The sequence below is a fragment of the Puma concolor genome, chromosome D1 (assembly GCF_028749965.1).
Source record: "Puma concolor isolate L17-30 chromosome D1, mPumCon1.1.hap2, whole genome shotgun sequence".
NCBI lineage: Eukaryota > Metazoa > Chordata > Mammalia > Carnivora > Felidae > Puma > Puma concolor.
Window position 1 is genome coordinate 43,653,170 of NC_141676.1, and position 12,476 is coordinate 43,665,645.

General features: G+C 45.8%; 1 protein-coding gene across 30 annotated transcripts in view; it reads left to right on the top strand.

Annotated features, from left to right (window-relative positions):
• SOX6 (SRY-box transcription factor 6) overlaps nucleotides 1-7,661 on the top strand; it is a 717,975-nt gene extending 710,314 nt beyond the window's left edge. For all 30 annotated transcript variants that reach the window (XM_086677891.1, XM_086677876.1, XM_086677881.1 and 27 more), the window contains one exon: nucleotides 895-7,661. In XM_086677891.1, coding sequence (XP_086534017.1) covers nucleotides 895-1,198 — 304 coding nt within the window. In that variant the 3' untranslated portion in view covers nucleotides 1,199-7,661. The remainder of the gene's footprint in view (nucleotides 1-894) is intronic.
• The last annotated feature ends 4,815 nt before the right edge of the window (nucleotides 7,662-12,476 follow it).

A 12,476-nucleotide genomic window follows, 5' to 3' on the forward strand; every position in this document is an offset into this window, starting at 1 on the left:
AAGTATTTCACCCATGAGAATATTGTTTCAGTCATAGTCTCTGAGCGAGGTAGTAGGTCTTCAGTTCTTTCAACCCATTACAATGCCTCAAGGGAGATTGAGAGGCAGATAGCCATGTGTCCCTGTAGAGGGAGAAACTGACCTTCATAAAGGGTTTGGTAAGTGTATTTGAACTAGAGTACCATTGTGACCCGGCCTTGGCACCTGCTGGCATCCAGGATGAGGCAATGGATGTTATTCTGATAGGCTCCCTGCACTTCACTCCTGACTCCTCCAACCCAGCTCCAGCCCAGACATCCAACATGATCCTTCCATGATAATGAAAACAGAAGCTCCTTAAAGGAGCATGCTTACAAGTTCAGCCACAGAAATAGGTAGATATTGCATGGACACCAAATCTATGCTTTGCTAAATCTGACTCCCTGGGACATACTTGATCCTTTCTCGTCTTGATCTTCCCTTTGTACAGTTCTCAAACCAAGGTGGAGACACAAGCCTGCTTACCGGTGTCATTAAAATATGTCTAATGCTGCGGATCTTAAGAAATGATCTCACATGTAACTTTGTGGAATTGACTACAGCATTTGTTTCAAATGCACTTCAAATGCCAAGTGTTAGTCGAGCTTTGCCATATTTGTAATGCTGTAAGAACCCTGCTTTTAGGTTTCGAGACCGTCAATAAGTTGCTCCATTGTATTGCTTACTGCCCAACCATAGCATCAGGGCGATTTGCAGGACTCCTCCAGGGAGCACCTTTGTCACGTTTTGTCATTTGCTTAGAATGTCAACAGAGCCCCCTTTTGGAATGTGTGGGAGATGAATTCCAATGCCACACGGAAGAACATGTATACAGATGTTTCCCCCTGTTTCATTTTATTTTTTGAATCTATACAGGCAACAGCCTCAGATTCCAATCACCACAGGAACAGGTGTTGTGTATCCTGGTGCTATTACTATGGCAACTACCACACCGTCACCTCAGATGACATCTGACTGCTCTAGCACCTCGGCCAGCCCAGAGCCCAGCCTCCCAGTCATCCAGAGCACTTATGGTATGAAGACAGACGGCGGAAGCCTAGCTGGAAACGAAATGATTAATGGAGAGGATGAAATGGAAATGTATGACGACTATGAAGATGACCCCAAATCAGACTATAGCAGTGAAAATGAAGCCCCGGAAGCTGTCAGTGCCAACTGAGGAGTGTTTGTTTGCTGAATTAAAATACTTTGACATTTCACCTCCCCTTCCCCAACAAAAAGTTCTTAAAGAGCCCGCATGCATTTGTGGCTCCACAATTACATCAGCAGAATGGTCTTAATTGTTTCGTAAAGTGTGAGACAGATTAAGTTTTTCCTGATTTTTCATGAACTTGAGTTTTTGTCGTTATTGTTATTGTTGTTGTTGTTGTTTTTTTAATTTAGGTGAAGACATATTAAATATGAGACACCAGGACTTGAAAACTTATCTCAACCCATAGCTGTCTTACAAGTCTTATATTTTTGTCTTACTTTTTTTTTTTTTTCTTTTGGATGTTGATAAAGGTTTAAGTTACTGTTTTAGATGGGGTTAAACATTCTCACTCAGGTATGCTGTGCCGGCCTACAGGTTGTGAATGTGTTTTTATTCTGAATTCTTTTAGAGAACAACTAAGGATTTCCTATCGTGAAACAGAACCAGTCCACAGCGTGCGCAGCTGCGTGCAGAGCATATTCAAAAGGCCTCAGAATTCCATTGTTTCCACGTGTAGAGTTCAACTCTGAATGTGCCAAACTTTTTCATAACTTTTGAATCTTAATATTTTGAAAGTCTTAAAGGAGACACTGCAAAGTCTTAGACAATCTTTGGCATCTTAAGATAACACAACAAACCACACATTTTTCTTTTCCAGAAAATGGTAAAGTACTCAGGAATCTGGAGACAAGATATTGTAAGGAATGAACAAGGTTGCCACAGTGCAGGTACCCAACTGTGTTTGCCTCTTGACGTGCCATCCACGTGTGACGCGTTATACCGCGCGCGCACCAGAGCGATCACCACACCAGATACCAACCTGGTGGTCTTCTCTGCCTGAGACCACCTCTCACTACATCCATTATCCCTTTGCCTTTTAACCCTGACATTCAGTCTTAACACGTTTTCTCTTAAATTATTCATTCCAGAATGTCAAGGGTCCACTTACTATTTATTTGAAAAAAAAAAATGTTTGTGGCATTAATTTAATAATTCTTGTTTTTCACCCTCCTTTCCTGAAGACCTTTTCAGCCCCTTTCACCTCCTTCTCCTGCTAGACACAAAAGATGCACACAGTGATTTTATGTCCCCAGCGCATCTGGACGCATTTCTGAAACAAGATACTATTCAATACTTCTACTGGTTTTCAATGTAAACGTATATCTGGCTGCAGGGCTGTGTGTTTGGATACAGGTGTGAGGTCTTACACTTCAACAGATATGCCCCCGAGGTTCTCTGTGACCTCAGAAGCTTTGCCAGAATCCCCTCTAATTCAGTTGAGCAGCAGTGGTAGGATCTGCGTCAGCGGTGTTTCCCCCAAATGCCATTCAGCAGCAAGGGTCAGCAGTGGTGACCGCCAGGCAGGAGAGTCCTGCAGCCAAACCCGAAACCCAAGGTTGTGGACCATGGAGGAGGCTACAGTGATGCTGTCATGGGCTGGCATCTTCGCACGGAGTTGCCTTGTCACATCTGGTGCATCTAGGGAGTTTTTGTTGTTGTTGTTGTTTTGTTTTTTGGGTTTTTTTTTTGCAAAATCCCCAGGATGCAAGAAGCCACATGACAGCCTCCAGGCAAAGATAGAGGCAAATAGTCATGATACATCCAGAGAATGAAAGAAAACCATAGGGAAGGAGAAGGAGGGGAAATACATTCCCTATATGGGATGTTCCTACTGTTAACTCTGGGGAACGGACGACTTCTGGGGCAGCAGCTGAGCTCCTCTGGCTCACTCCCTCCCTCCATCCATGGCCACATGGGGGGCATGCCTCCCTGTGAACCAGATTAACTGCACTGGTCACACAAGGATTTCTCTGGAGATGTGCTGATGGGCTGGGAGGCAGTGAGGTTTCATTCCCCATCTCTTAACTCCAGGGAGCTCGGCCATGCCATTTTGACCTTCCTGAAACCAGGACTGACTGTCTGTGGGGTGGGGGAGGGCCTCACCCGGAGTGGTTCAATGGGAAAATGTCAGTTAATGGGACAGTTCACTTCATGGGACAACCCAGAATCTCACCACCAGGACATAGGAACGGCCCCATCAGATTTCTTGAGCCATTTTGTCACTTGGAAGAAAATAGTGTACCTTCATATTTATTTAAAGAGTGCTCAAGGCCATACCTAATAGCAATAAATAGGTCTAGCCAAGATGTTACTGGCTATGTCATTAGCTGGGAGTGCTCTCCATAAGCTGATTAAGGTACTGATAGGAATGTTTTGTTCTTAGTATTGGTTGGGGATTGGAACTTTGTTTTTGTACATTTATTTCAAATGAGGAGGAGGTCATTTTTTTCTCAAAAGAAATGAATATTTATTATTGTTTTACTGATTTCTGTTGATTATATATACCTCTCCTCCTCGCTTCATTCTCACGTTTTTTCCTTTCTCTTGGACTCTTGCGTTTGCTGTCTCCTCCTCTCTCTTCCTTTTTTATTTTGTCGCATAGGTAGAGTGCTGTATGGCTAGCATTGTATTGTATGTAATTAATTTTGCACAAAGGCAAACATTTAGAATAGTAGGTTAATTTTGTTTGTTTTTTATGACCATGCCAAAATAATATTCTGGGCTGGTGGAGAACAAAGGACTGTTCTTTAGGACTGAAACTTGATTTTGCTTGTAGTTAAAAAAAAAAAAAAGAAAAAGAAAAAAAACAACAAAAAACACACACACTCACAGATGTTGTTTCGTAAGTGTTATAAGCACTGGATATAAATGGTATTTTTTATCACTTCTGACTAATGTGAAACTTGTACGAAAACTACACGAACAAAAGTCATCTGTTTCGACTCGTGTGGGCTTGCCTCACAGTTGCCGGATTTGAGTCATTTTTATGTCTTGTTATTTCATTTATTTATGCAAAATACATGTGTGTATGAACACTTTGTTTTAGCTCCAGCTCTGCCTCAGTACTGGGGTGCAGTCACTTCTGGCCATGTTCTTAAAAGTGAAAGGCTATTCAGGAATGATCTGATTGCAAACGTCTCTTTCATTGGGTCAAACGGCGATGCTGTATTTGAATCTAAATTCTGTGCATAAGCAGTTTACTCTATTTATTAGCCAAGTTTGGCTCTAAATATCCATGGAAATTAAGAATGACAATCATAGGGGATCACTTCGTTTTATTTTCAGTGGGGCTTAAACAAAGTTTTTATGACTCTACCATCTCATTTTAGATTTTTCTAATTGTGTAAATATAACATAGAAATAGAATTTATTTTTGGTTCATGAATACGTAGTGAGATATAAGTTACGTATTTCCTTTTTGTTCTCTCTCCGTATACGTTGGTCCAGACTAGAAGTTGACGAGTCAGTGTACCTCATGGGGATAGTGAACTAGCAGCCGCAGTGAGAGAGCAGTGTTCCACCCGCAGCTGGGGAAGCAAAACCCTTCACTCGGGTTCCCAGGCAGTTTAGAACCCACTGTCCACGGGCTCAGACTTTTACTTATTTTTTTCTCATAGAAAGTCGATGAATTGATTATACTAAATTTCCAGTACAGCTGGGGAAGAGTCAATTTGCTTTTGTAAATCCACATAAATCTTCTAAGGTAGTTCTGTGACCATTTACTAGCAAGAAGCATGAATGCCTCCGAGATTGACCATTAATAAAAGTCCTACCATGCCAATTAGATTAAAGAATGCTAATCAACTGTTTTCAGTGCTTCCTATTTCACAGTATCTTCAAATCAAAGAGAAACCATCTCCATGTTGTTAAAGAACTTACAGGATCAGGATTTTCCTTGTCACTTAGGATAGGGACACTGGCGCACAATCCTCTCCTAAAAAAAAAATGGACCATATGGGACGGGAAGGAAGGAAGGGAAAGGAAGGAATGAAGGAAGGAAGAAAAGAAGGAAGGAAGGCAGAGAAAGGAAGGGAGAGAGAAAGAAAAGGTCAATCCATGGACAGGAGCAGCCAGGCAGGCGGTTTCTCTATTTCCTTGGCAGAGGCGATGCAGTACCTTCTCCAGGAAGGTAAGAAAGTTATGTCGTTTTCACGTGTATTCAGCTCAGTCTTCCAGGAGCACATCAGTTTGCTTCATTTGGTGTTTGAGACTCGCCAGCCTTGTCCTCAGGCCCGATTCATGATGCCAGGGTCCTGACACAGTCTCCCAGGCCAAGTTCTAAATTGAGGTGTGGGCTCACAGTGCTGTTGAGCTTGTCGAATTCTGGCCTCCCCTGCACATTAGCCCCACTGGAGCCTGGGGTGTTTGAAAAGGGTGTGATCACTCTAGGGCTGAAATTAAAGGCTTCTTTCTTTTCCTTATGAAGCCGGGCTGCTTCTTCGGAGCACACCCTCCCAAGCCAGGAGCACCAGGCACTAGCTGAAAGCAGGGATTATTCCGAGGAAGCCCATCTACCCCCAATAGGAAGGCAGCCTGGTCACTTGAACACCACAGGCAGAGGCTGCTTCTCCCAATTTACTCATTCTGCAAAGAGCTGACCTCGACCTACTCATTAGGGAAAGGAGAAAGAATCACTTAGTAGTTTTAAACCATATGAGAAGTCCTGTTCCAAGTGCCAACGACTACAACGAATGCAGCTAGAGGAATGTATTGAAATTATTACTGGGTCTTCCTTTCTAATGAGAAAAATGACAAAAATGGTTGCTGTAGCCTTGCCTGATTTTGTACACGTTTGTCCAAGGACTGAGTTGGCACTGAAGCTCACTTCTCAAAGTATAATAATATTGTATGACCTCATCTGTCCCTTTACAGAAGCACCTGCATCATTTCCTTAAGCCATCTGCCCCCTGACATGTCTTCTTCCTTAATAAACAACTTCTATCTGTTACTCCTGCTGATGACGTTCTGTTTCTGATGCCATATACTGTTGAGCGTAACCCTCTGCTAATATCGTTGCAAATATCGATACGCAAACACATTTCCTTTTCATCCCTATCCCATCTTTCCTTCTGGGGACAGATTGCTTTCCAAAAGCTCATGAACAAGTAGTGGGAATGCTGGTACCTTTGGGGCAGGGCTAGAGGAGGGGGTGGGGGTGGGGGACAGAAAGGTAATGCTGAGTTCAGATACTCTTCCGATTGGAGTCCGTGGCTATATGAACGTAACTCAGTGACATATCTTGCTCAGTAGTTTCTTATTCCTGAAGAACCACAAGCATAAGGTGAGGCCTCAGTGCTGGTGCTCTTGGAGTATGGGGAATGTGCAAATATTTAACTGTTTTGTATGCTGCACATTGCAGATCTGCTCATGTGCATTCTCCGTTCGTCTTCCTTTGTCATACGTGTTTTTGCTTTTTTTTTTTTTTTTTTTTGGAAAGTGCAGTCTTTATTGTACCCTTCTTCAGCTTGTAGCAAATTAGAATGCTTAGCATTTATGTTCATTCATTATTGTATTTGCCATGTAAAATTTTTATTACCTTAGACAAGCTTATAAGCTGTTACTACATAACTTATCTTACTGTAACTCTTTTATTTCCCGACCTTGTAATTTGTTTGTGATGTATATTGTGAGATTGTATTCTATGTTAATTTAATCAGCACAATTCACTGACATGCTGGACTGACATGCTGGCTGCTGTTTCAAAGTGTAAAGTTTGTGTAGGGCTGTTGGGACAACTGTGGCTTGTTGTTGAGGTACTGTGCAACACTGCGGGTGTGGCCCTTACGATGCTAAGGGCATTCACTACACCCTCGAGCAAATTTAACTGCAGATTTTCTTTGTAGAAATTCTATGTATAACGCAGGTACCTACTTGGCCCATGGCTGGTAACTATTTGGGCGATTAGAAAAACAAGAAAACAAAAACCATAAAAACTAGTGTCTATTGCTGCTTTGAATATGTTTGAAAGTCTGAAAATGTAAATAATTTATCAAAAAAAAATCTTGTACAGTCCAGTGTAAAGTTTTTAAATGACCTTAAGGGTTACCATCACATCTCTCTCACACTCTCCTCTTAATCATGGAAAAAAAAGTTTGCTAAGGATTAAAGAAATGGGGGAAAAAAGAATATCTTCAAATTTAAAGGAATGAATCATTGTTCTTAGCTTTGTTGCATACACACATTTCTTGGATTTCGTTGTGCAGTATTGACGTGAGATAAAACTCAACATTGAATAATCTTTCAGTGGTACTTTTCAAAGTCTTCCCCTCCTCTGCCTCATAATTAAGGGAAAAGACAAAATTGAAAGACGCACTGTCTTTATCTATCCTGGTGTATGTTGGCACCTTAGCTACTTTTTTTTTTCTTTTTGCACAAGGTGCTTTCCTGATATGTTAAACATGCCATCTTTGGGTGATAATGTATATGCCATGAAGGGGCCCCGGCCCCTCAGGGGAGTGTCTATAAGAACCTGCCTATTTATGCTCATTTACCTCAAGACTGTCCTCTCTACCCTTAATCTAGTCGTCATCACTCCATCTTTTGTACTGCTGTTGACACTTACAAATTAAAGATAAATTTTGTTTTATGACTTCTGTGTACGGCCTTGTCTGTGCCCTGCAAAGTGTTCCCGCCATGGAGCCCGGTAAGCCCCAGGCTTGCCCCCACCTGCTGCTGGAGCCTGCAGAGCTCTCCCTCTCCCTGCCCTTGCTTCTGCCCTGCTGGGAGGTAGGTCCCAGAAAGCCTCCAAACCCCTGAGAGCCTGGAAAGACTTGCCTGCTTTTTTCATTGTGGAGCATACACTGCTGTAGCAGGAAATGCTTGTGGATTGAGACGGTAGGAACAGGATCCAAGGTGGATTTTTGTCAAGAGAAGATGAGAGAGAATGTAGAGAATGTCACTTCCTATTTGCCTGACTTCTGCGTGACAGTGAAACAGTTTATAGAAGCTCCCAGCATCCTGGGGTATGAACAAATCTCAAGGGCCAGCCTCTCATCTGACACCAGCCTCCACAAGCCCAGCAGCCAAGAGTGGAAAATGCCACACTTCTGGAACCTTTGCCCCCACGGTGGTTGGGAGCAGTTGGCTGATTATTTCTCAGTCGCTTCTGCCTCGGAGGAGGAGAGCTCCCATCCTGTTGTGCAGACCGGAGCTGGACCCGGCGTGAAACTCTGCTCCAAATGATACCAGCTCCTAAGAGTCTAAGGGATGGAGGTGGGGTAGTGGGCTGAATCGAGCCAGCCCAGCAAGGAGACTGGCCAAACCAGCCCCACCAGTGCTGTGGATGCCAGAGGTTAGTTACCAACACCGGAAGAGAGAAACAAAGGGGGGGGGGGGGTGGGGGGGGGGTGGCCAGCAACTTCTTTTTTGGTATTTCCCATGAAAACTAAGTCGTTGGAGAAACGACAAGGATTTGTAGAACTTTTCTTTATCACAATCAAATCGTAAGTTTGGTACAGCTGTTAGAAGGCCTGAAAGCTTAACTTTCCACGGCCCTCCTTCCTGGTGTGGGTCCTTCAAAGGCCTGGTAAACAGAGGGCAATGCTGTGGAGTCAAACCAACCTGGCTCTGCCACTTGCCTGCTGTGTGATCTTCCCCAAGTGACTCCAGAGTTTTCTCCTCGGGAAAATGGGGTGAGAATCCCTACCTCTCAGGGTTGGGGGAATTAAATAGCACGAACAGGCCTGCACACAGAGCACATGGAGAAAGCCTGCCTCCGTGGATCAGAGGATGTCTGAGCCGGGGGGTGGAGCATCAGTGTCACTGGCGGAGCAGAGTGAGGGGCTTGCCTGAGGCCTAACTTCCTGGTCACAGATGGTCACACAACCTTCCTCGCAGCTGGCGCCCGGGGCCCCAGGTGTTCTCCTTCCCAGGGCATCCTTGCTACTGCCTCGGGTCTTCTTTCTAAAACACAGATCTGCTCCGTCTCCCCTCTCTTCTCCTCCCCTAAAGTCTCCCGGCTCTCCAGAGCTGACCGGGCCAAATCCAAACTTTCTCCCCACACCGTCCTGCGTCTGCACACCTGCTGGCCTTGTTTTCTGCCCAACACGCCTGCAGCTTCTCACCCTGCCCTCGCACCCCTCAGCCTTTCCTCCTCCCTGGGGCTCTCACTTCTCCCTTCACGTGGATACATCTGTCCCCTTGTCTCTTTGGGGAATTCCCACTCGTCTCTCAAACCTCACCCTAGATACCACCACCTCATCAGGCCTTGCCCCGTTTGCCAGTTTCAGGCTCTCCCTCAGGGCTCCCAGGGCACATCGAAAGGACCTCTAGGACCGAGTTTCCTGCATTGTAACAATTTGTTTCTGTGTCTATCTTTTCTGCTAGATGACGGGCTCCTGAAACCAAGGACTGTGCCTTGGCCCTCCCAGCTTCCAGCACAGTGCTTGGCGTATAGTAAGTGCTCAATGCTGTTTGTGGAATTAATGTGTGAATGGTGGCAACCTGGCCTCCGTGCATGGTCTAGATGCCTGTGATTATCAGGGTCTTAGACGGTGGGGATGCGGGAGCCTGTGGGAGTACCTTGGCACTAGTCTCTTTATCTGGAGGAAAATCTTAGTTAAAACATTTCTGATCATTTTGTGGGAGCCATTGCCAGTCAGCGTGATGGGTTTTCCCGGTCAGGCATTAAGAGCCCCCATGCTTTGGGAAGGACCCACACTATTGGACGGTCAAGTTTCCAAGCCCAGAGCCACCGCTCTGTCCTTCCTGTGGGTATCGGAAGGACAGACCAGAAAGAGGAAGTTTTCTCGGTTTGCCCTACTCTTCCTTTGACATCGAGGGATCTAAGAATGCCCTCCACTCTGCCCAGGTTCCAGGGGTACTGGGATGCCTGGCCGCTGGGCCCTCATCGTGGGAAGAGAGGGAAACGTAGCTGCTCTACCTGCTGAGGAGAGCAAGGCAGTGGCCGTGCAAGGTGTTCCCTTGGTATTCTCTCCCTCTTTGACCGAAGAAACCCATGGTCCAGGGAATAAACGGCTCCTCCCCTTACTAGTGCTCTGGAGTCTTGTGTCCTCAAGATGTGACCACAGATCAGCAGCAGCAGCAGCATCACCTGAGACATAGGACAGCACCACGTGGGCCCCCCTGAGTAGCAGGGTCTGGCACGCAAAACACACTGATAACAATTACCCACCTCTTCTTAGTCAACAGTGCACCATGGGATGGAGGAGTTAAGAATTTTTGTCCTCATGTGACCCAGTGTCACACAGAGATTAAGTGGCAGTGCCAGAATGCACACTCGTTCTAATTCGAAACGCGGCTGATGTATTGCACACGGCTCCCAGTAGTCCCTGGGGATTGCCTGTAGTGGTGTGGCCCCGGGTCTCGACCGCGAGTACCTCCGGGTGTCACAGACTGTATCACCGTGGGAACACTCGGGCATACAGAGGGACAGCGGCCTCTGATATTTCCAACACTCTAATTCCCTGCTGTGGCTCAGCCTTGGTGACCGGCCCTGACTGAGGTCCAAGAAAGACCCAGGCCAATAGGATAACTCACTTAGGCCCTTGTTCCACAGCCCCCTCTGTCCTTTGTCCACCTACCGCCAAGTAGCTGTTGAGAAGATTGGCAAGGAATTAAGTGTGTGGATTCTGGGAGTGGGAGAGACAGAGGGAGATACCCAGTAAAGAGAGTGATCAGGAAAGGTGTCTGAGCCACCTGTCACCTTGGCATTAGATCCTAGAATCATATGTGGATTATTCATTCACTAGGCTTTGTAAACCCACCCCCTGGCAGGCAAGACTGACCCTGCCCCATCTCTCCTCAGTCACTAAGACTGTGAGCTCTGTCTCTGTGACCCGCTCTAATAGTTTATCCAGTTTCCACCCCGTCCTCCATTCCCACCCTACCCCGTCTTCACTGCCGCACAGAGGGGTCCTCCTCTCAGAGTCAGTCATGGCATAAAACACACATGGCAAAGCCCAAACCGTGTGCACTCCTGCAGGCTTTTCCTGATGCACGCTGGCCCCGATCCACCTTGCCGGTCCACAGCCCATCATGCTGCCAGCGTGGGCACATTGCACATTCACCTGTTCACGCCACGCTCTGAATTGTCTCCATGTCCCTGGAGGTTCCTCTCTCTCTTCTCCAGCCACCATCACCTCGCATATGTCAGAGCTCAGCCTGAATGTCACCCCCTGTGGGAAACCTCCTTATACCCAGAAAGTGAGAATTGCACCGACGCCATACGATTGCATTTGTCACGTGTCACATGCCAGCCCTGGCACATAGCAGGTACCTAACAAATGTGTGTCTTTACGAAGAAATGAAAGAATGAATTCTTTCTGAGTTCAAAGTATTCCAGGCTCTGCCACTGGCTATTTTTTTTTAAGCCTGCTCTCCTAACTCCATGGCTTCTAGATCTCTACATTCATCAGACTGTCAATGTGTTTCCCCACGTCTTTGGGCTTTTGGTCAGTTCATGCCCCTGTTTCAATTGTCCTTCCCCCCCCCCCCCCCCGTATCCTTCTTTCCTTTAAGGTCCAACTCAAAGTCTGTCTCCTTCGACAACCATGACAAAATCCTAAGAGCAGAAATACTACCAGCATTCCATTTGGCCCTGACCCACAGCTCTGAATATTGGGTCTTCTTTTCTCCATTTCATAGAAAAGAAACGGAAACACACAGAAGTCAAGTGGCTTGGTCAGGGTCTCCCAGTTGGTCAGAATGGATTCTTCCACCTCTCAGATTTCTCCAGCCCAGAATGAATCTTTCTTGCCCTCTAGTTTCTCAACCGTTTTTTCTTCCCACTATCACTACTTAAGGGGCCTCTTTAGACATCCCTTCCACAGCCTCCCACCCTTCAAGAAATGTAAATAGCACAAAATACTATCTGCTTGTGTACTCTATTGATATCTGTGCTTTATTCATTAAAAAAAAAAAAAAAAATTTATCACCCCCTAAGAACCAATCTTTCCCTCTTGGGGGCATGATCTTGCCCTCATGGAGAAGGCAAGCTCTCTATCAAGTTCGCTTTGAGGTTTGGCCCTTATCATTGAGTTTGTAACTGGCTCCCTACTATATTGTGAGTTCTGTTCTGGTTACGGTGGCTTGGTAACAATTTCCCCCAAAACAACCATCTATTATCCTCACAATATCTGTGAGCTCACAGATTTGAATGGGGCACAGAGGAAGGCCTTTCTCCATTCCACACTGTCGGGGACCTTATCTAGGAGACTCCAAGGCTGAGGCTGGAGTAAACAGAGGCTCCTTTGCTCTCGCACTTGGCGCTGAATGCCAGCTGCTGGTTCAAGCGACTGGCCAGAATACCTACATGGGCCCTCTTCCTGTGCCTTGGGCTGCCTTACAACATGGTGGCTGGGTGTCGAGGCTGAGCAGCCCAGGAGCAAGACAATCTTCTTTCATGGCCAGTCCCAGAAGTCCTACAGTGTCACTCCCACTGTGC